The 25,301-nt window shown below is 39.6% G+C and overlaps 1 protein-coding gene across 3 annotated transcripts in view; it reads right to left on the bottom strand.

Moving 5' to 3' along the window:
* Positions 1-25,301, bottom strand: part of LOC106084261 (poly(U)-binding-splicing factor half pint) — a 249,185-nt gene that overhangs the window by 98,636 nt on the left and 125,248 nt on the right. For all 3 annotated transcript variants that reach the window (XM_059369503.1, XM_059369504.1, XM_059369505.1), the window contains one exon: positions 18,534-18,592. In XM_059369503.1, the coding sequence (XP_059225486.1) occupies positions 18,534-18,592 (59 nt within the window). The remainder of the gene's footprint in view (positions 1-18,533; positions 18,593-25,301) is intronic.

The following is a 25,301-nucleotide window of genomic DNA, read 5'->3' as shown; positions in this document are numbered from 1 at the left end:
TTATCCGGTTATACCTACGACAAATGCTATCTCCATCGAATTGGAGTGAAGTACGATGAGCTCATAAGAGAATATGTTTTTTTTAATCATTACACAAATGTGAAGGATATTCTGAAGACGAAGAACCATGTTCTATATGAATCGCTCACCTCTTTCATTATCAAGTCGAAAATGAGAATATGAGTTTCCCCAGTGGTGGGGTCGAATTGACTGATAAGCTATGAATTTCTTCATTTAATAGCACTCGTATGAGAATGAGAATATGATTTCCCCCATGGTCGTTTGGGGATGAACAAACTGTGATAAGAGCTGTTTTCTTTTTTTGATTAATATAAATCAACCGTTTTATTTCACCATAAGACTGAGATGAGAATATGTTTTCCTCCATGGTCGTTAGGGGATGAATGAACTGTGATATTTAAGTTTGCATGTGTTTTAATATGCTATCGTTTTATTTTTGGAGTTTATATTGGATGTATATTATCTGTGATGGCGTTTTTGTTATAATTTCCCTGTTTCTTCGTCTTTACAGCAGCTGGCCTGTATTTTTATTCTTTATATCCAGTTGGAAGTCTAAAAACTCAAGGCGTTACCACTCACACCAGGTCCAAGGAGGAGCGATCTTTACTTTGGACCGCTGTCGCTGTATCTCGGAGCCACTGTGTGTGTCTCTTTTGTGTTTTGCATCCATGATGTAATTGTATTTCTACATCCATCGATACTAACCAGGCTTTTGATGCCTTATCTGCATCGCCAATTTTTTTCCGACAACACAAAAAAAAAATAACGTACAAATGTGACATCAACTCGTATTTTATGTAATAAGTACAAATAAAGCAAGCTGCATTAACTTCCATGAATTTAAAACAAAAGCGGAATAGAAAAGGTTTGACCAACAAAGACTAAAAAATGCAGTTGTGAGTGGCTCAGTGCTTCTCAACAAGGCTAAAGAATTTGCCACCAATCTTGAAGATGATTTTGATCCGAACCCCAATTGGCTTTTTAGATGGAGGAAACGACAAAATATAAAGGTTGGCAAAATTCACGGAAAATCCACAGAAAACAATAAAGAGTCTGGCAAAAGTTACACTGGCAATGTTTTACTTGGTACTGTAGACAAATAATAACAAAAACGAGTGTGGTGGCCGGTGACCACATCTAGTATTTCAAACTGTTTTTAGAAGTTAACAATGAAAAATTTTTAATATTGTGAAGTAAACTATTTTCTTATACATTTTAGGCCGGCTTCATTACAGGAAGTCAAGAAAGTGTGCAGGACATCAATGAAGGATTGCAGTAGCTGAATACATTGAATACATCAACTGCGATAAGGAGGTGCCAAGTTATGGGGATTAAACGATGGAGAAATAATTGAAGCCATCAAAGATAATTCTCCAACTTTTGAAGAAAATGTAGAGAGTCTTCAAAATGACGAAGAAGAAGAATGCCCAACCCAGATTCCAACACTTAAAGGAGCATTAAATGCTTTAAATGTTCTTCAGAAGTATTGTTTTCATAAAAATATATAAAAAAGCATGGCTAACGACTTTAAAACAGAAAGCTATAACAGAATTCTTCTTCTAAATCTGCACATTATGCTAGGTATATGCAATTGCACGGATTTTGCCTAGACCACTTCAGATCTACAGATCCCAAGCCTACCGTAATGCATATTTTAGTAAGTTATTGATAAACTTTCTTACGGTAGTATTGATGTCTAAAAACTCCATTCCTTCATGATTGACGTCGGATTTACATTATTCAAACCACCTTCAATGACAAGAAATGCTACTATGGTGTATTCCTTGAAACCGAGAGCCCTCTATGTAGGCGACTAAATCGTAAAGGGCTGTTTCATTGGATTTGCCTTTACTATATGCATGCTGCTGCCGCGACAGGTGATCTCCAGGGATCTTTGCCTTAAGATATGTTTCTATTAACCTCTTTAGAGTATTCATCATAAAGTATGACAGACTAATAGGACGAAAATCTTTCGCCTTTGTGTGGTAGGGTTTAACTGCTTTTGGAATGAAAATGTCCTGTGTCTCTCCACCCCACAGGTATATACGACATGCTTATACAAGCAGAGTATATTTTCCTAAGCCAATAATCTAGTCTGTAAGACACGTTTGGCGACCTAATGAAATCGAAAATTTATCGCCCAAAGGATTTTCGACACAGACACAATAGTAGTTCTACGACACAGTAGCTAGTTCTTAACAGCACTACCTTGTCTAAAACGTGATGTAAAAGATGACCCATCAAAGTCATGCAACTTATGATTACAGCAAAAAGGTTATGTTATAATAGCTCTACAGGTGGACAAATAATGAACCCTTCTAAAATATTTGATAGTTGGTAAAAGATTAAATCGTAGCTTAAAACATCTAATGTATAGACCACATATAACTCGATAATTCAATTTTAAATTCGATAATTTTTAATATAATTTTAAAATTTCTAAGTATCTATTTAGGGTTTTGACCCCACGAGGTTCCTAACAAACTATGCACCAAAATGTCGCCTAAGTTCTATGGATTACAACTAAAACCATTTCAACTGCAGAAACTTGCAGATGAATATGTGGCATCATTTACACTAAGTCAACCTCCATGTTTTCTATGGTTCTTTGTTTTAAATATAAAGATTAAGTTCCCTGCTGTATACCCAAGTTCCGTAACAAACTATACGCCCAAATAGTGGTAAAAGTCTCAAGAAAGCGCTATTTCTAGTTAATCAACCACGATATACATAAAAATATCGGTAAGGTACTAAAACCCGAACTTAGTAAATTTCAGCTGCATAAGCTTGCAAATAAATGTGTGGCATCGTTAGTACTTTAAAATAGAAACGAAATGTAGAACTGTGAACATTTACACTTTACAGAAACTTTATTTTTTTTAATCACATGCGTTTTCAAAATTTGTTCGTCGGCCTTCTTCCATACACCATTTTTGACATTTTTTATTTAGGATCGGTTTCTACGGTTTTTAGATACGTTCTTTCACAATTTCCGAGATACTAAGAGGTAAATTTGTTCCATATCCGCTTAAAAAAAATTGTGAATGTAGTTCCATATCCAAAATTTATGCACGTGGCACAAAATTACATACATTTTTGACAAAATAATAGTGCTATCATGTTCCACATGCTCAGTTTATACTATTTTTTTTTAGAAATATAACTTAAAGTAATAATAGAATAACATTTTATTAGAATAGATAATTTGAGACCTATCATGTGGGTTTGAAACCAATGAAAAGGAGAACAAATGCACCAAAAACACGAAACAACTGATTTTTTGAGCACTCAAAACATCGATGAACTGTCAGCCATCTCGTTGAGAGATCTGCGACAGTCGAGGGCGGTTTTTATGTTCAGAAATACGTTCTCCAGGGATTTAATGGCTGCCTGGCTGTCTGAGAAAATATTTATGCCAATCGTCGTAATGACATATCTTAACCATTCCACCACTTCCTTAAATGCAGGGATCTCCGCTTGATACACACTGCAGCGGTCGGGTAACCTTTTCGATATGGCAAGTTCTAGAGACCACCCCAAAGCCCATCCGGTCGATTAGTTTGGAACCATCCGTATAGAAGTTTGTGTAACTTCTGTTACCAAGGACATCGTAGTTCCAATCGGTTCTATCAGGAATGGCGCAGTACTTTTTATCAAAAACCGGCTCAGGTAGGGTGTAATCTACACTGCCTGGAACATCGGATATTGTATCAAGGATAACACAGTGTCCTTAGCCGTCACATGACCAATGAGAAAGTTCCCTTAACCTCACGGCAGTGGTCGCTGCAATTTGGGTAGCCACAATATCCAGAGGCATAAGATGTAGCATTAAATTCAGTTCATCAGATGGTGTCGTAGTCATCGCAGCTGTGATGCACAAACAGGCCATCCTTTGGATACGGTTAAGTATTGAGCAGTAGGTGGACTTTTGCATTATAGGTCTGACAACCACAGTATATACCCAATGCATGACACGCGGTCTAAACACCTAACTTTTGCCAATGGTTCTTTTACAGGTGTATAGGGCATGAGTTGCCTATCTTGCCCTTTCCAAAATGTTAGATCCGAAGTTCAATTCCCTGTCCAGCCAAACACCCAGGTATTTTGCGCTTTCTGTAAATGGAACACTCTATCCTCCCAAGGAGACAGAATCCACAGTAAGCAACTTGTATCTCCTGCTGAAAAGAACTACTTCTGTTTTGCACTGGTTTATACCCAGACCATTTTCGGTAGCCCACTTTGCTGTTGCACGTAGAGCTTCCTGAAATATATCTCTAAGAGTGCTGGGAAACTTCCCCTAACTGTAATTGCCGCGTTATCAGAATATACTACGACTTTTACAACTTTTTCTTCCAGAGACTATAATATATTGTTAATGGTTATATGCCAAAGACAGTACCCTTCCTTGAGGAGTTCCCCTGCTGACCCATCTTTTTAGGTCCACAGATCCCAAGCCTGCCGTAACGCATCTTTTAGTAAGAAGTTATTAATAAACTTTCTTACGGTAGAGTTGATGCCTAGAAACTCAAACTCCTTCATGATTGAAGTCGGTTTAACATTATAAAAAACACTTTCAAATTCAAGAAATGCTACAATTGTATATTCCTTGACAGCGAGAGAACCCTCTATGTAGCCGACTAGGTCGTGAAGGGCTGTTTCAGTGGATTTGCCTTTAATATATGTATGCTGTTGCCGCGACAAGCGATCTCCAAGGATCTTTGCCCTAAGAAATATTTCTATCAACCTCTCAAGAGTCTTCAGAATAAAGGATGACAGACTAATAGGACGAAAATCTTTCTCCTTCGTGTGGTAGGGTTTTCGTGCTTTCGGAATGAAAATGTCCATTGTGTCCCTCCATCCCACAGGTATATATGACATTCTGATGCAAGCAGAGTATATCTTCCTAAGCCACGGAACAGTCTATCAGACAGAGCTTGTAATTCAACTGGTGATACATCATCAGGGCCTGGCGACTTAAAGGAGTCGAAACTTCTCATCGCCCAAAGGATTTTCGACGAATGAATACCAGTGACAACCTCTTTGGCGCCGCGTTGTCCGTTGGAAAATTTCCCGGAAACACTAGTAGCTCTGATGTTTCCTCAATAGACATTGTCCATACATTCTCCGACTTCTGAATATACCCCACCGTAATAGGTCTCGAGAACAGAATCTTCCTTAGTCTAGAAGCCTCAGCTGTCACGGAGCTGCAGAATTCTACTCATGATTTGTTCTGAGCCTTTCTGCAGATGTCCCAATCGGGTGGTGCTCTTGTGGCTTTTGCTCTGTTGAAGAGTTTTCTGCAGTCCTTCCTTAGACCAACCAGCTCTGGGGTCCACCATGGCGGTCGCTGTTTTCCCCTTGGCTTAGCACTAGGACATGCTGACACAAGAAAAGTCATTCAGGGCCTTCGTGATCCGCTTGACCTATGTCTATATCCTCCTCAGTTTCCACTTCCTTTTCTAGAAGGAATAGACGTGCAGAATATATGCCGAAATTTATCCCAATCCGCGTTTCTGTTTAGCCGGGGGACCATTTCTGCAGTATTTTCTCCAAGGCTAAAACTAATATAACCATGACCAGAGAAGCTGTGGTCATCCAACACTTCCTACAATCCCATGGCAGCCGGTTGTACGCACCGGATTGACCCGATGGAATCTTCATCGGCAAGGGCTGCCGCCTCAGTGTACGTGTTCGTCTTTTTTCGTCATGGGAGAGGCACATCCCGGAGTGCCTTCTCCGTATGCTTCTGGTCCGTGCCAGGATTGAAAAGAACCCCGGACCCTGGTTCTGTTCCGTTTGCCAGAACCGCCTTCATCATCGGTCAGTGTCGGTGAGGTGTAACCGGTGCTTGGAGTGGGTACATTTCCGTTCTTGCTCTGGCCTAACCTCGCTACGGGAGTATAGTCACACTGGCTATGTCGCTAGGTGCTGTGCGAACATAGCCAGCAGTGGGTCACAAGCGGCGACGTCGTCGCCTTCGGCGTCCTCGTCGTCGGACTATGTGACCTCCCCGACCTCTCCCGTACGGCAATTTATGCAACGACAGCACCCTAGCCCTACTGTTGCCAGGCCAGTGTCGGGAAATGTATCGTTCTTGCAGTTAAACTGCAACGGACTGCGAGGCAAGATTGATGAGATTGTAGATTTTATGAGTCGGAAGAGCGTATCGGTCGCAGCGATCCAGGAGACAAAGCTGACTAACACCTGCAGCTTGCACAGTTGTCACGGCTACAATGTGTTACGTAAGGTTCGCTCAAGGAATGGAGGTGGGGGATTGGCCCTCGTTATACACCATTCCGTGCAGTATAGACCTATCTCGCCTGCGCTTGACGCTAGTGACCCATACATGGAATGTATGGGGGTAGCAGTCAGGTCCGGTACTGCCGAGATAGAGATATACAACGTGTATATACCGCCGGTTGGTAGCTGTGTCCCGATTAATGGCCAGGCCTACAGCCCCGACATTAGTGGGTTGCTATCTGGCCATAGTCGTCTGGTTCTGGGGGATTTTAATGCACATCACTCGTCATGGCATTCTCCCCTAGGTAACGACCAGCGTGGCATAACTTTGGCAGAGCAGATATATAGCTCCACGTTTTGCACGGTGAATGAGGATGCCCCCACTAGGATTACGAGGAGGTGCAGCAGCTCGCCAGACATCTCAATCGCATCCCCTGATCTCCTGAGTGACGTATCCTGGCAAGCCGTCATCTCTTTGGGGTCAGACAACCTCCCCATAATCCTCACCATCGGCCGACCACTCGACTTCATAACCTCTGAGCGCCGGACGTTCATCAATTACAAGAAGGCCAATTGGACTGGCTTCAGAGAGTATACCAATCGCCGCTTCAATGAACTGCCACCCCCCTCTGATGTGCTTGTGGCCGAGAGGAAATTCCGAGACATCATCAACGCAGCAGCCGCTCGCTTTATACCAGCCGGTCGAATACCGCAAGTGCGACCCAATTTCCCGGCGCAAGCAGTGGTACTCGCAGACGAGCGTGATGGGATTCGTGCTATGGACCCCGCTAACCCTAGAATCAGCGAGCTGAATCTGGAAATAAACAGGGTAGTCAACGAACATAAGCGGAATTTGTGGCTGGAACACTTGGAGCAATGTAACTTAGGCACCGGTGCAGGCAAATTGTGGGCCACTGTTAAATCTCTCTCGAACCCCGGTAGACGGGACGACAGGACCTCAGTCACTTTTCGCGAGTTAACCGTGACTGATCCGAAGAGATGCGCCAGGTTGTTCAACCGTCAATTTATTGTGCATCCCGAGAGAGACAGGGCAAGGAGGAGAGCCATTCGCCGTATTCGTGGTATCCGAGCCGATGAACAGCCATCACAATTTACCGTGGGCGAAGTTACGAATGTCATCCGTGGCGCCAAACCTTCCAAGGCGTTGGGCCCCGACGGAATCTCTACATTGATGCTGAAGAATCTGGATTTACCTGGAGTTGAGTACCTTACCACAGTCCTTAACCTGTCATTGAAAACTCTTATAGTTCCCGATGTCTGGAAAATGGGCAGAGTGATCCCGCTACTGAAGCCTGGTAAGGACCCGAGTTTGGGGGAGTCGTACAGACCGATCTCCCTTCTCTCACCAGTGGCTAAGACGCTTGAGGCATTACTCCTCCCGAGCCTCGTAGGAGAATTTCCATTCGCCGAGCATCAACACGGATTTCGGAGACTGCACAGCACAACAACAGCTTTGCATGCCATCACCACACACATTTGCCGTGGCTTCAATCAACCCAGGCCATGTGACAGGACGGTCCTCGTGGCACTGGACCTATCGAAGGCATTCGACAAATTATTTGAGGACATCGCCAACACGTCCCTCCAGCCAGGCCTGAAACGTTGGGTCGCGAATTATCTGTGTGGCCGCCAGTCATTTGTGGAATTTAGGGATAAGAAGTCAAAACACCGTAGAGTGAAACAGGGAGTTCCCCAAGGTGGGGTGATATCTCCGGCTCTGTTTAACCTCTACCTATCCTCCATCTCACCTCCTCCAGACGGCATAGAGATCGTATTATATGCGGACGACTGTACGATCATGGCATCAGGCCCCCCACCCATTGATGACATCTGCGATAGGTTGAACGTCTACCTCAACGAGCTTGCCTCATATTTCGCTGCAAGAAATCTGAAGATATCCGCCACCAAATCTTCAGCCACACTGTTCACTACAAATACGCGTGAGGTGAATTCTGAGCTGACTGTGATGGTCGATGGAGAAATGATTCCGACCATCAAGTGTCCCAAAATACTTGGCGTCACATTTGACAGCTCCTACACTTTCTCCCCACATGCCACAGCAATCTGCAATAAAGTCAAAAGTAGAAACAAGGTCCTCAAGTCACTCGCTGGCAGCACTTGGGGTGCAGACAAAGAAACCTTGTTGACCACGTACAAAGCAATTGGCCGGTCTGTGGTAAGTTATGCAGCGCCAGTGTGGTCACGTCAACTTTGTGACACGCAGTGGAATAATATTGAGATCTGTCAGAATGCCGCCCTCCGAACTGCGAAGGGCTGTCTCCTCAGTTCTCATGTGGACCACCTCCATCAGGAGACAAAGATCCTACCAGTGCGAAGACATAACTACATGCTGTCTAAGCAATACCTTCTGGGCTGTTATCGCAGAAATCATCCAAATCATCATCTTGTGGATAGATACCCACCGCCCAGAAGCCTTAAGGTTGATCTACACGATCTAGAGCGTGAGGTCCAACGCTACAAGAGAGAACCTCTAGATCAAGCGGCATATCAAGCGGGTCTGAACAACATTCATGCAGACACGGTAGCAGACGCGTTAATTGGCTACCGGGTGAATGTAGTCCTTGGAGAACGACCGCCACCCATTGCACCCGAAGAAATCGACCTCCCCCGGCAAACCAGAGTGGTTCTGGCTCAATTACGTTCCGGCAGATGCAGCCGCCTCAATTTCCACAGAGCTAGGATGGATGCCGACGTGCAAGATGTATGTCCCGATTGTAACCAGGGACTGCACGATACACGTCACCTGTTTAACTGCCCGGCCAGACCCACTCGACTCAGACCCAGATCCCTGTGGACGCACCCCATCTTAGTCGCGGAGTTCCTGGGTCTTGACACTCAACAGAATCAAGCAGACGAAAGATAGTACACAATAAACTGCTACAACAACAACAACACTTCCCGGTCGCATATTTTTCCACTTATATCTATAGAAAGGTCCGATACAAAGGTAATATCTAGTAACTCCTGCCTGTTCCTGGTAATAAAGGTCGGTTTATCCCCTTTATTACAAATCACAATTCATCCACACATCCATCCTACCTGGATAAGAACCGCGTCAAATCCTCCTGAAGCTGGCTTACAATGGTGGAGATTTATCTCTGGTATCCAAGCATGCGCCATAGGCCGAGAAGGAATTTCTTCCTTCTTGACTAAATCTAGTGGTGCACCTGACCAGATCTCACCAATCTTTTTAAGCGCTTAATGATACATTTCAATTGAGCGTTGATCCCCGAAGGCAATTAGTCTGTTTGCCTCATCAGGCAGGCTGGTTTCGGGCCGACAAACGGGAGGAGACCCAGGAAATTCTGCAAGGACAACGGAGTATACTGATGATAGTCCGTTGACTATCCCACTCCAATTGTTCCTAGCTATGCAGCCCTGTTCTTCTTCCTTGTCGACAACTGCCATCACCAAACTGTCCCTACCGACAAAAGCAAAGGTTCTTGGTTCTTTTAGGCATAAGATGCCATCCAGGTGACCGCAGCCTTTTGGCTGACTGCGGTGCATTTTCCGAATCTAGACATGTAGTTTTTGGGGTAGCCTGTGCAGCGAACCCCCAAACCGATTTTTGGGAGTCTCTCTCCCTATTAGTGAGAGTCTTAGGATCATTCGCAGCAAGCCTCTCAATAAACCTGAGAGCGATGCGTCTTCTATTATTCCAACCGCTTAAAGAGCGTGTTGGTTTGCCGGGGAAGGCCGATGGCCTAGGCAAATTATAGGCATGCGAAAAAGGAATAAGTTCGGCCAAGTCCCTAAGACTCGAACCAGGTGTCTTCGTCAAAAGCCCCTGCTGACCAGTCGTCTGTCGGCTAGTGGAGACTGGAGCAGTCGTGCGTGAGTGACTTAATTTTTTCTTCCAAAAGTGATGACCTATTATGAGTTACAGAAAAATTCTTGCGGAGAGAACTAACAAAACATCCGCTCCACTCACCGGTTCAAACAAGAATACTGAATATTAAGCGGTTGAAAATTTGTCTTTGGTCTAGAAGGAACGTTAATATTAAGCCGACTCAACAAAAATTCGGTCTCCAACATGTAAAATATTTGAGATGAAAGTGATGTTCAACATTTTCTTGCGGCTAGTGATAGTAGGAAGTTCATTAAATTTAATCTAAACAATTGGGAAGGAAGTTTTTGATAATTCCAACCATGAAATATGTTGTCCAAAATTCAACCAAATATGTTGTCCAAGTCCAAAATTCTAATTACGATCTAAGAGAATGCCAAGATTTAGGAAAGATTCGTCCAAATTAATTTCACGACCATTAAGATGATAAGTTTTTGGCAAGTATTGCGTTCCAAAGAATAACATTAATTTACATTTCAAGATTTTTAGTTGCATAAAATTTACATTACACCACAAACGAAAGTTATCAAGGTCGAGTTGTAAAAAATCCTGCTCAAAAGGAACACAGAAGGATTGGAAAATTTTGACATCATCAACATACATTAAGATAGAAGAATTTTTAATAGCACAAGGTAAGTCAGTTATAAACAGATGGAAAAAATTGGACCCAGATGATTGCCCTGTGGAACACCAGATTTAACAAAACTTGGCTTAGAAAAGGAACCACCGAAGTGTGTATTCCGAGCACGTCCAGATAAGTAAGAATTAACCCAATTCAATAATACAGGCGAAAACCCGATCTAACCCAGCTTGTCCAAAATTTAATTTACGATCTAGGAGGATGCCAAGATCTCGGAAAGATTCTTCCATATTAATTTCACGACCATTAGGATGATAACTTTTTGCCAAGTGTTGCGTTCTATAGAAAGGCATTAATTTACATTTCAAAATACTTAGTTGCATTAAATTTACATTACACCACAAACAAAAGTTATCAAGATGATGTGGCATTTGCAATCATTTTTCGTAATTTTTTATCAGTTTTCGAAGATTTACATATCTTTGGAACAGTGCTTTCCTGGTCTATTACAGAAATTTTTTATTACAGAAATTTTTAAAAAAATTATTTCATAACAGTTAAAACAGCGTTAATGCTAATATTCTATACTTAGTTTTAGCTTATTTTGTAAAAATTTAATTCTGTTCAATTCTTTTATTACATATAATTGATACTCCTATAGCAATACCAATATACCAACCAAGAAATAAATCAATGACATCAAAAATATAATATTTACTATGAGCCTATATATTAAATGTTACTTCTTATATACCCTCTAAGTAGCCTTGGAGTACCATTTAAGGCTCTATTATACTACATGTGGGTACTCCTTTATTTTTGCTTACTCTTGGAAAGTAGTTATGAATTACTCTTTCTCTTTGTGTTTGGGCTGCACTCACACCTAACATATCGTCCCATAAAAGGAACATTTTTTCCCATTTCGATGAAATTTGAAACAGCGAGTGAAACGTCATGCCCTGGACAACATCTGCTGTTCCTTTTGAATCTCATAATGACTTTTTAGGCCATTGGAAAAAATGAACAACTTTAAATTGGCGGAATGTACAAATGTAATTCAAAATATTAAAAATGTTATTATTTTACATTCTGTAACAATATTACGTTTAGAAAATAAAACTTCCATATGTCAAATATTATCATTTGTTAACACCAACAATCACATATTGATCAAATTTTAAAAAATTACAAAATATCCCACGTTTTGAGAATTGGAAACTTTGTTAGTAAAATGCCTAATGTCAATATAATAAAATTACAAATGTGAATATATAACTTGCTAAATAATTTAAAACAAAATATAAGTAATATTGTTGTTTTTAATTCGAGCTTAAATTGAAAACAACAATATTGAATAAACATGATCGAGTTAAAAATAATCAACACAAAATAAAAATATTTCAACAAAAAACACTGAAAGAACAAAATTCAGTTATTTGTAGGGCAACATATACATATAGATAGCTCAAGATATAATTATATCTAAGGCCAGGTATAACTATATCCAAGGCCAGATATAATTATATCCAAAGCGAGATGTAGTTATATGTAGCAGATCTTCTTATATCTGATGCCAGATATAATTGGATCTGGCCATATCAACTTTTTTTATAATAAATTTGACATAAAATTGTGTCAGATTGTATGAAATTAGATCCAATTGTACATAATGCTAGATATAATTGGATCTTACCATATCAACCTTTTTATTCTCGGGTTCTGAAAAATATTGTATCTCATAATAGGTTCCTATTACGCAAGAAATGTTATAGCAATTCAAGAATATTTTCGATTCGTTCGATGATCTGCCTGTTGCCAGTGGAGCGACCGATCTAAAGGACTGGAACAGGCTCAGAATAGACTCCGAAGACTCAACAGTTGCGGTGGTGATATCAGATCGTAGTATGTTGCCCCTCTTGCAGGTATGGTTGCCTTGGCAACTATAGTCAGGAATAATGCTTAAAGCGCGCAACAAATCATCAGACTTATAAAAAGGGAGAGCCGGATAGCCCTGAGGGATGCGCCGTTCGATATGCGGTAGCAAATCGGAAGTGGAAGAAAATTTACGTTTGTACCGTAATTGCCAATATTTGGTCCTTTCTTTACAGATGGAGCCAAATAGCTTATCTTCGGCTACAGCGAGCCGAGACATCTAAAAGTATGCGATTAAGTAAAAATGATCGTAGTCTTGGAAAAATAAGACAATTAGCAACAAAACGTACCAAAAGAGAAGAAAATATTCTTTTAGTGATGTTGAAAAGAGGGCGAGGATATAAAACCGCCCATGCCACTGTGCGCTCTAAATAGTAAAAAAAAGTAATTTGGAAAAAGAAAATCTAAGTTAGGAATTCGGTGCTACTTACAAAATCCTTTATTGTTCTCCATGCCACGCCCTTAAGTTTGTTCATGTCTGGTATTGTGTCCCCACTTAAGTACCGGTGCCTTTTAGCCGCGAAAGCCGGGCCATATTGGAAATGCTTCAACGTCTCATCATCTTCCCCGCATGCCCTACATATGCTATCACTTGCCGCACCGATTTTGCATAAGTGAGCTCGTAGTCCTATGTGTACCGTTATCATACAATTATTAGTGATCTAATAAACACGTTATAGAACTTCCTTTACGGATAGGAAATATAAATTGGGTGACTAGATCGAGTATTTAATGCTCAGTTACGTCCACGTAAGCAGAATAGTACGAACTATTTTTGCAGACTCAATTGAATACATACCCATCAAAAAACGAAAATCGAAATAGTGTCACATACAATATTTTCGCAATAAGAGCTGTAAATTGTACATGAAATAGATTAGGATTGTGGTTTTCATGACAAAAGGAGACTTAGAATAATCTCATATTTACAAAAATGAACCTACCAAATATACGAAAAGAGTCCACTTAGCACATATTTCTCGTAAAGGACTAAGTGGTACCTTTTCCGGTTTAACGTGACCATCTAAAGTACGAAAAACACTAGACATATTTTGTTTTAAAAATTTTTAATAAATTTTGCACCAGTCGTATAAATTCAGATTTCTCAAAATGTCTATCCTCAGATCTTATCAGCTACGATGTGAATCATAATACTTATCAATCAACTTCGTTTCATAACTTAAACTCAAAGCATGATTGAACTGCATTCACAAATCGTTCTATACATCATCATTGGAATTAATTTTGAGACATATGAAAAATTAGATACGCCACGAAGAAACGGGTATGAAATTTCTCGCAAAAGTTAGCTTCAGCTATTAGTTTATTCAACATATAGAGAAAGTTCGCATTTAAAGCAAAGGAGTAAGTTACTTATACTGCATTTCTTTCATCGCCTCGACTATACCATCGCGGTATAATCGAGGCGACGATAGGAAACCTGGAAGAAAGGGAAGAGGTTTCCGATTGGATACCTGAGATGAACCTTGAGTTGAGTGCGAGGCACTGCTGCCAGCTGCACAGTCTTGCGTTGACGGAACCCTAGCATTGCCATCTGGAAGATCATGTTACACGAAAGGATCAAAGTTAGAGGACAGAGTGGGGCTGGGGTCTACATTGAGGACCTAGGGACTGACATCTGTTTTAGACCGCCTGACCTTAATACGGTCCTGCAGGCGGAGATCCGGGCGATCACGGAATGCGTGAAGACGTCGAATGTGAATATCTTTACCGACAGTAAAATTGCCATAAGGGCAATAATACAACCAGAACGGTAAAGTCACGAACAGTCTTGCAGTGTAAGGAGATTAACGCTTTCTCTGAGGATGGCAAAATCCGCATCGTTTGGGAGCCGGGCCATAACGGAGTAAGGGGGAATGGAAGGGCGGCGAAGGCCAGAGGACTGCTGTCAATAAACTTGGTTAACCCGAATCCTGTCGGGTCGACGCAGTCCGAGTTAAGGGAGTGGGCGACGAATGCGCATGCAACATTGTGGAACAGCGAAACTGTCGGTAGAAATCCTATGGGGGAATCCAGATCGTGAGAAGACGAGGCTATTACTGAAAGGAAGTTAGAAGGAGGTCAGTATAGCTATTGGTGTCATAACGCTTATGTAAAACAGGTGCGATAGGTGATAGCATGTGTAGGGCATGCGGAGAAGACGATGAGACGTTGAAGCATTTCCTTCGTTATTGCCCGTCTTTCGCGTCTAACAGATACCGGCACTTTGGTGGGAACACTATACCAGACATGAACAAACTTAGGGGAGTGCATGGAAAACAATTAAGAATTTTGTAAGTAGCAATGAATTCCTAACTTAGATTTTCTTTTTTAGGTTAGTTCTTTTTGTGGTTTTAGAACGCACAACAAGCCGATTACTGCTTAGGTGTATGTCCATAGTGGCATGGGCCGGATTAATATCTGCACCCACTTTTCATTCTAAAATATCACAAGAACATCATATAACTGGCACACATGTTATTTCCTTTTTAGAGAAGAGCTTAATAATCGCAAATTGTTTATGTTGCTAAATTCTCATTCGAGATGAGCTTAAAAGAAGCGCAAAACCAAATGAATGCACCAACACACACAGCGACGAAAAATACGTCGATGCAATATGCTCATATTGAAAGTAGAACGGTTTTGGCTTAATGTTTGTTGCTGTTTCTAAATTACGTTTTGAGGAGATTTTGGCGGTTTGCATTTATTATTTTTACTGCACTCTTTTGTTGGAAAGGCATGCTACTACCATTGCACAGCCAACTAATTAATGAGTAGGTGAAGTATGTAACATTTTAGTGGCAAAGCAGTCCAACAGGGGCCTCTGTTAAGTTGAAATCGCAATCACTGTGGCGTGCCCAATGCATTTCGCACACCCAATTTTGCCTTGACTTTTAAAATAGAACAAAAATCATTGGCCTAAGCTGGATGTTAATCCAACTACAAAATGAAATATTAAACACCTCCAATAAATACTGAGAAATTGGAATATTTAAGTTGAACTCGGTTAAAACCAAAGCTCTTAGAATAGTAGTACCAAATTCGTAACAATGGGTTTGAAAAAATATCTAACTAATAAATTGAATTCAAAATAATGCACAAACGCCAAAACATCGATCCATAGGTATTTATTGCTTAAGCCGGGTACCCTTTGTTTATTTACAAGGATTTTAAGGTCTAATGGTTATTTTGAGGTTCCCATTTTCATGTCACATTTTTCATTTACAATTCTTTCATAAGAGATCAATAAACATACATATATACACTGCCACTCACTTGAATAGAACATACTCAATACACGAATCTTAAATATTTTCTCAAAATTTTAGTAAACCATATCGTTGTTTTTTAATAATTGTCTAATTTCAAAACAAAACAAAAATCCTGCAATGGAATCTCAAAACAAAAATATTACAAATATGTTTTTATTGTATTATTAGGGACAATATAACAAGTTCCTAGTAACAGAAGAATCAACAAATTCTTTACGCCATCTTTTTATAAATCCAAGAGAACTAAAAGATTTATTTACCATCATAGAAATATTCAAAATTTACGATTCAATTTACGATTTACGATCTAAGAGGATGCCAAGATTTAGGAAAGATTCTCCCATATTAATTTCACAAGCATTAAGATGATATCCTTTTGGCAAGTGTTGCGTTCTATAGACAGACATTAATTTACATTTCAAGATATTCAGTTGCATAAAATTTACATTGCATCACAAACAACAGTTAAAAAGGTCGAGTTGTAACAAATCCTGCTCTGAAGGAACACAGAACGATTGGAAAATTTGGACATCATCAATATACATTTGAAGAATTTTTAATAACACAAGGTAAATCATTTATGAACAGAATTGGACCCAGATTTTGGAACACAAGATTTCACAAAAATTGGCTTAGAAAAGGAATAATCGAAGTAAAAATTCTGAACACGTCCAGATAGGTAAGAATTAAACCAATTTAATAATACAGGCGAAAACCCGATCTAACCCAGCTTAAACAAAAGTAGGACATGATTGACTTTATCGAACACCTTACTAAATTCGGTTCTTTTGCCTAAATCAATCATTAACAAGAGCTATTAAATGTTAAACATTAGTAAAAGTTGATCGAGCTTTACGAAACCTATGTTGCGCATCTGAGTAAATTGACGAAATCTGATGCGACATGGTATCAGTCATAATCTTTTCAAGAAGTTTTAAGATGCACTTAACGTTGCAATGCCTCTATAATTTGACACATCGAATCTATTTCCAGATTTAAATAGAGGAATAATATAGGTTTTTGTTTGTTTGTTTGTAAGACAATTCATGGTTGAATTATAGACCAAACTGATGATGTTAGACAGTGAAACAAAACACGAAACGTGCGTGAGCTGTATAAACCATTGTTGCTTAAAAGATAATAGCTAAAAAATCTCCCTAGAAGCGAAATAACAAAATAATATTGATGCCAACAAAACCTCTTTCCAGTCCTAATCCACTATTCTCAAGCTTTTGACACTGTTCATCATCGTAACTTGTTCTTTTTAACTTCGCCGATTTTTCAATTTTACCAAATCATCTACAAGACTTAACGAGCCTTACTTGTCCAATCGTTCCCAATCGGATTATTCTTGTGACAGTAAATCGAAACATTTGCCAGTGGTTAAGGGAGTTCCACAGGGCCCACTTCATTCATCCAAGTACGCGAATGATCTTCTTCTCCAACTATTCCATATTTAAGCAAATGGCGTGCTGATTTACCTAATCAGCTCAGGGCAGGACGTTAGTCAGAGTGTTCGTTTACTTAAGCTGCTATTACACGATAAGACTTGTCATATTAGCTGTTACTTTCTTTGTTCATAAGGCGTGTCTTATGCACGTCAAATACGAATAGAGAGCGCTCTAATCGGCATGTATCGTACTGTTTTTAGGCATGTGTCTACATGTATGTTCGAGGAAATAAAAGCTTGATTTGATCGAAAAAGTTGTATCTTTATTCCAAAATTTACATACATATCACACGATGTGTACAACTGTCGGAGTTGTTATTTTTTAAATTACATAAGACAAGTCTTATCGTGTAATAGCAAATTTTTAACTTAACCCTGGAAAATGTTGAAATATTTGTTAATCGGTAAAAAATCGCACCAGTTTCAAGTGGAAAAAACTTGAGAATAGTAAACTGCTCATAAAGTTATACAACTTATTATACTTTATGAGCATGGCTTGAAAAATACACAACATATTGCATATTGAGTGAAGTGTCTGTCATGCCTAGTATTTTTGCACTACAGCATCTTTAAACGGAAATCGGAATATCTGATTTATCGACTCAAATTTATTAGATCAAATAGAGAAAAAAAAGATTATTCCTCCAGCAAAGTGGAAAAATGATTTTTCTCCAATGACGAGGTGATTGCTTAAACTGAAGCCTATTTGGAGGACAAAGATAAATCGTTCTACAAAAATATTCCTGAAATGTTAAAAAAACTCCGAAATTTTTTTTTATTAATTATTCTACAGACTTTTGTATCCCATTTGTTATTTATTAATAAAATCACAATTTGGTTTTAATTCAAATTGATTTTAAAAGTGGTCGAAAGGTAGTGTACTCCGACAAATTATCCAGTTATGAGCTTGGATAAAATTTAACCAAATAAGATTTCCTTACAAACCCGAAGAAAGCTGATGTAACAAACACTTTTGAAACAATTTGATTGTTATGCATCTCTGCAATCTGCGGAGAAAATGCATAATATTTTTCTTATTGGCAATTGACCACCATTGGTTTCATAATTGCTAACCATGAGTTTATACCAAATGGGTTTCTTGCCATGCAAAGACGTTAAACTCAAGCTTTAAATAATTTAATATTTTACCTGCACATCAAGGCTAATGCTTGTTGTCTTTGAACTTGTGTTCGTTGTGATGCCAATTGCTGAAAAATAAAAAAATAATAATTATTCAAATATTTTAATAGAAAATTATTTTATATAAAATAATTATTTTGTATAAAAAAATTATCTTATATAAAACTACACCGAAAAACAGGGTATAGTATTTTATTTTGCTTTATATAAATTTGGACTCATGCTATGCAAATTTACCAAACTACAAAAACCATATCCTACCACCAAACAAGTTTAATTTTGTTTTTGAAAAAATGCATAATTTCCTATGATTTTTTCTCTAATACCAGTTAGAAGAAACTTCGACACATGTCTAAAAATACTACCGGTAAGAAAAACAACATCCCTAACTTTAATCTGTGACATTTAAATAAACAAAAAAAAAAATTTATGGAAACAAAATTTTGTAGTAAATTTTAACTGAAGGTAATTACTATGAAGCTTTAATTCAAGTTTATTGTTTTTTAGGGATATGTATGTTATTAAGCCCGTGGTCTTAATTTGTGGTTTGTATTTTAATCTTCATATAATATTTTGTCTTTCCCACGGAAGACAGCAACTGGAATGCCGTTTAAATTTGGAAAGCACATACGGTCGGACATCGATTATCCGGAATACTCGGGACTGGAGGAATTAAGGATAATGGAGTAATTTTTTCCACTTTTTTTCCTATTTTCAAGTAAGAATTACAAATTGATCAATAATATTAAACAGTGTATTTTTAATATTTATTATGATTTTTAAGAGAAAAAAAAATATTGCATAATATTAAAAATTCAAATATTTATTTCTTAATTAAAAAAAAATATTCGGTTCCCATATATCTTGGCCCGAAGTTACCGAACCGAACTCTCTTAAAAATCCCACAATGTAAGCATCGTTTTATTTCTTCAGCGTTAAAATCGTTGCCTTACATTTAATACCGGATGCGCCAGAGATACTTACTTATTTGAAAGGTCTATAAACACAAACTATTTACAAATTATTTCATGCATTCTTGAAAATAACATCCTTCGTTCCGCATACACTGATTAAGTTGTTTTTTGAAATACGTGTTCACTCTTTGCAGCATATCAATCGATATGTTGACAATGACGTCGCGAATGTTGTACTTGAGGTGGTCGATTGTCATAAACCGTGGTCGATTGTCATAAACCAGGGATTTCAAATAAAAAGTCGCACTCCATTAAAAGAGTCGCACTGACTCAAATCTGGAGAGCGTGCCCGCCTCTGAGAGAGACGAGGCGTTTGGGAAAATGTTGTAGCAACAACATGCTGTGGCACCTTCTTGCCGAAATCCCACGTTTCTAACGTTCATTTCTTCAAGGCTTGAAAGAAAAAATTCCTCGCTTAGTCAGTGAGGAGGAATTTCAAAGCGAGCGCGGAAGGCACGTTGCATAGCATAAAGTGAGCAACCGTTAGAAAAGAAGCTCTCGGAGGCGAAGGCCTGCTGCTCCCTAGGCCAGGGCATGCTGGCAACTGACTTGGGAGAGAAACAAACTTGGGACTTCTCCCTTCAGATGCGCACCCTCTCAACCCCTTCTCAACCCCTTCCCAACCTAACTCACCGCACGGGAGTTTTTTCAAATAATTACGTTTCTCTGGCGCTATATACTGCTTGGTATGACTAGTCCTTGCACAATAATGCCATTTAAAGCTCAATGTTGCACCATGGTCTATCGGATGAATTTAAGAAGTACAATTCGTTGGAAAAAATGTGCCTCGAAATGGGAATGGGAACATTCATTAAACCCTTGGCCAGGCTCTCTTTCCAATAATTAACGCCTTGCACTTGTACGCACAATTTAGATTCAGACAGCGGCAGTGTCTGAATCGAGAGTTGGCGAGGGCTTTGCTAACCTCACAACAAAACCGAGAAAGCAATCCCGGGCACGACGAAGATGACTGAAGAGTATGCACCAGCTGTGCTATCGAGCGAAAGTGCAGGATGCTTGTAAGATTAGAATTTACTTTCCAAACACTTCCACGAAGCTGGAAAGAGAATCCGATCTCGCGAAGAGCACAATACTGCTAAAATGCTGAAGAAGAAAAGGAGGTCACAGCTTTCAAGTACTCTGGGAAGATTAAGCCAGCCATCCCTCAATGGAGACCCCAGACAGTGTCCTGCTAAGGTAGACAAAGTCGGAACAGAAACGAAGCAAGCGCGCACGGCCCCTGAGCCTTCATAGAGGACTGTGACTTTTAAAAGGACGCCACAACCATCACAAAAGGGGAAGATGGTCGGTGTAAAAGGTGAGGAGCTGTCCTCTTACACCTAAGTGGCGACGGAACACAACAGAAACGAGATGACGTATGCAGTGCTTCAGGAAGGATTCCACTATATCATCGGTCCCAAGTAAAAGAATCTGGTTAACGAGCGGATCTTCGGACATGTGTGGAAGCAGCCCATACAAATTATGAGCTGCGAATATAGAGGGGACATCAGACACCAGAATGTATTGGTACCATCAAAAAACTCGTTGGAAGTATCCACACTCCCTGTGCGCAAAGTTCGACCTTATAGGAAAGAAGAACATTCCCCAGCTCACAAAGGCGACGGTCTTCATGAAGGGTGAGGGCGGAAAATTTCGCAACGGAATGCATGCTGATAGTCTTAAATAAGGAAAACAACGAGTTGATGATCGTGGAGAAATGAGAGGTCTTCCACAGAAGGAACACAGGGAGGAGAAGGAAGACGCATCAATCAAGTGCCCTCTACGGGACACTCAATCAGCCTAACGAACAGAAAGCCTATTTATTTAAGCAGGATTTATATTGACTTAATTAATTAGGAGGACCCGGAACAAAGATTCTGGACTGAACCATATTAACTACAAATTATTCTATGCTAACACTGGTACTCGGCCGAGGACCTGCGTTATTTGTCATAAAATTTTAAATTATATATTTGCCCCAGTGTCGCCAACGTCGGATGCAACAGTGATGAGACAGGAAGACGGTGGAGCATGCCTGGTATCACTTTCTCTGCCTTTCGACTCTCCGACACATTTTGTTGGGCAGTACCAACTTTAATATGCGAAATTAATAGGGCCAAACCCTGGCAAAATTTTGATCACCGCTGCCGTGTTAATAGGATTAGGGAGGAGTATTTAGATGTAACAATATGTTCGGAAAATCTAATCGATGAGTTTCGGGATCGGTTGGAATAGTACGGCCAGCGCCGAATCGGATAAGCTTCCGTAATAAGTTGAAAACGGGAAGATTTGCGACATTGGGAAAGAGGTCCGCAGACTTTATAACAGAGCACGTCGCTTAAGAGAGGAGCGGATGTTTATTACAGAGACTCAAGTAATACAGTTAGATTATAAGAGAATTATACAGTTATATATGACGCCGCCAAGATGAAAAATGTTCTCTCACAAACTCAATACTTAAACGAGAGTAAGGGCATAGATAACGGAGGACATGTTAACGTTATAATTGAAAACATAATTTCCACAGTGTGCAACGGGACCCACAGAGACACCGAAATCTGGGAATAATGCGGTTGATCGAAGCCTTGAGGTGCTGCCAACCATTTAAGGCACCCGGACCTGATGGAATATTTCCCGCGTTACTATAGAAGGTTGCCGACGATCTGGCGCTCCATCTGGACACTATTTTCGCAGCGTGCCTATGACTTTTATATACTCCGAAAGCCTGGCAGGAGGCAAAAGTGGCATTTATACTCAAGCCCTACAAATTAAGTTATACGACACTAGAGGAGTACAGACCTATATGCTTTACGTCCTTTCTACCCAAAACCATGAAACGTATTGTGGATACCATAATAAAGAGTGGACATCATGCATATGTAGAAGAATGGATAAATGACGAAATTCGAAATCTCGGAAAGAAAGGAGCAAACATAAAAATAGAGACTACGAAAGATACTGGAAGAAGAGCAAAAATACGATTAGCAATCCGTGCTGCAATAAATGATATCTTTAATCTATTATATAAAAATGAAAGTGTTGCGCTTTGTTGGGAATAGAGATTAGCATTTCAGTGGTAGAGTTTAGCATTCCGGTGAAATAGGGTAGTTCATTTTGTGATATTTGCGATGAGGGCGGACCCTCCCCCTAATCAAATTTTTCAAAAAAGGCATATCTCAAAGATGTCACCTTATGGTAACCCAACAACAATCTCACGACCCTCCTAAACGGACATCTTTACCGATTGGGACAATAAGGTTATCAAATGAAAGGTAATTGGAAGTTGAAACTTATATATATATAAAAATTGGGGTCAAGTCCAAGGGGGGACGACGTATCCCATAATTCGAAAACTTTGGAAAGAAAGGAGCAAACATAAAAATAGAGACCACGAAAGATACTGTAAGATAAACGAAGAAATACGATCAGCAATCCGTTCTGCAAAAAATTATCTCTTTAATTTATTATATAAAAATGAAAGTGTTGCGCTTTCTTTGTTTGTTCCGAATAGAGTTTAGCATTCCAGTGAAAATAGGGTAGTTCATTTTGTGATATCCGCGAGGGGGCAGACTCTCCCCCTTACCACAATGTCAAAGATTGTGCTTCGATTTAGGTAAAATTGTGTATGCCACCTTATGGTAACCGAAAAACACTCTCAAAACCCACCCAAACGGACATGTTTACCGATAGGAACAATATGGTTATCAAACGATGGGTAATTGGAAGTAGAGACTTATATTAAAAATTGGGGTCAAGTCGCCCTACGTCAAAAAGCACCCCGAAACATACATGTGGGTCTATCGAGACAAAATGAGATTCAAACGAAAGGTACTTGAGAGTAGAATACGAGACTATAAAAGTTTGGGATCTATTCCCAGGCGGTCGGGACAAGATCGGACTCAAATAAAAGGTATTTTAGAGTAGAATACGAAACTATATAAAAATTTGGATCAATTTCCGGTGAATCGCCTCACCCCTAAATTATGCCACAAATGGACATATATACCTAACGGGAAAATATGGGATTCTTGTGAAAGGTATTTGAGAGTTAAATATAAATATAAATAATTTTCAAATTTGGCCCATATCAAAAGGGGGCTGCAAACACTTATGATTATAATAAAATAGGATAATAAATATATCCATGGTCGTGCCGAACGGCCGAACTTAATGTTGAAGGTTATAGAAGAAATCATTATGCAAAATTTCCGTCAAATAAAATAAAAATTGCGACTTCTAGACGCTTAAAGAGTAAAATCGGGTGGTCGGATAGTATGGGAATTGGATGTCGTAAGATAAATTATAGAAAATTTTTCTGATTTAAGGAGAATTAGTGAGAAACAAAAGGTTTTGTCGTTTTCGTGGTTGTGGTAGGAAATTAATAAGTTCTTATCAATTTATGCTAAATAGGTCATTGAGTTTTTTTATTGTAACAACTCCGTTTTTTATTAATATGTGTTTTTCGTTGGCTAACTGATGCGGATGATTTTGTTACAGAAACCACATTTATGCAACATGTCATTCAATAGGACCTCTTTTAACGCGAATACGAACAATGGAATCTGGACAAAGAACCTAGCCCAGTTTCAAAAACCATTGATGGACCATTAAGTGAACGGAGACGTATGCCCCTGAAAAAACACGTCAGTGGACGCTTCCAATTTCTTAAGTCCACTACTAAGGAAGGGAGCGCGAGGATCGATTTAATTACCATGGAGCTTAAGTCCCAATGGAGCAAAACGTTGAACTAAACGAATATATGTATCTGTTCAAACCATTTGTGCAAAACTACCATAGCTTCTGAAAGACAACGAGCGCTGCAGAAAAAAGAAATTGTGTGACATAACAAAGGAAAAAGGCGAATGGATGTGGAAAGAAAAGGATAACTTCTAAAAAATACAAGTTGGGAGCAAAGGCCGCGTTGGCTATTCCAGCTGCTGGTGCGAATACCAAGTGAAAGAGGGCAATGGAAGCGATACTTGATTGATCCGAATGTAACGCGTACTCATTCTACATCAGTACAGATATTCTTTGGGAGAATTACAATGCAACATCAACGAGAAAAAGGAAGTATAACCCAACATTAAACATTAGTAAAACGTCTTTTTACAAGGAAGCTGCACGGGTGAAGAAGTCCTTGGTAAGCACACTTTATCTGGAGAAGTGGAGCATGCACTTTGACTGCAAACACCTTGAGAGCGTCGAATACCATGCCGTGGTCCTCAATTATGAATCCAAAGAAATTAAATTGGCTGCAAACAATTGCAGTAGTACTCCAGAATTTGTCAGATGAGTTCAATGTGAGGGGATCAATTGTGACGATTGTTGCCGATACAACAAGCTTGAATACCGGAAAAAAGACAGGCGTTTTACTACGACTGCAACAAATGTTCGAGAGAAAGGTTACCCCACACCCAAGTTCATATTTTGCCAGCACCATGTGCTGGATCGCGTTCTTCCCGTTATCATGGAAAATGATTAAATTTTGTAAAGTTTAACCAAATCCCATACTCTCGTCCCATTCTAGCTCTTCTTGCGTTTATTCTGATGCTTGAAACCAGGAACAGGTTCCTTTCTTTTCTTTTATTTCTTACTCATGGACTGATAATTGGTTGAGTAGTCAATTGTTTCGCGCTGAAGATTTTGAAGAACTACCTGTAACTCAAAATGAATCTTCAAAATCCCTCAAATGCTTGAAAACATACTAGAAAATGATTAATCTCCAATCAAAATATCCCGGAGCAACCAGTGCTGTGAGCGTGCGATCAAAGATCTGCAAGACTTATATAACTCCTGCTGCAAC

This window comes from Stomoxys calcitrans, chromosome 5 (assembly GCF_963082655.1).
Source record: "Stomoxys calcitrans chromosome 5, idStoCalc2.1, whole genome shotgun sequence".
NCBI lineage: Eukaryota > Metazoa > Arthropoda > Insecta > Diptera > Muscidae > Stomoxys > Stomoxys calcitrans.
This window is presented reverse-complemented; position numbering and strand designations above follow the sequence as displayed.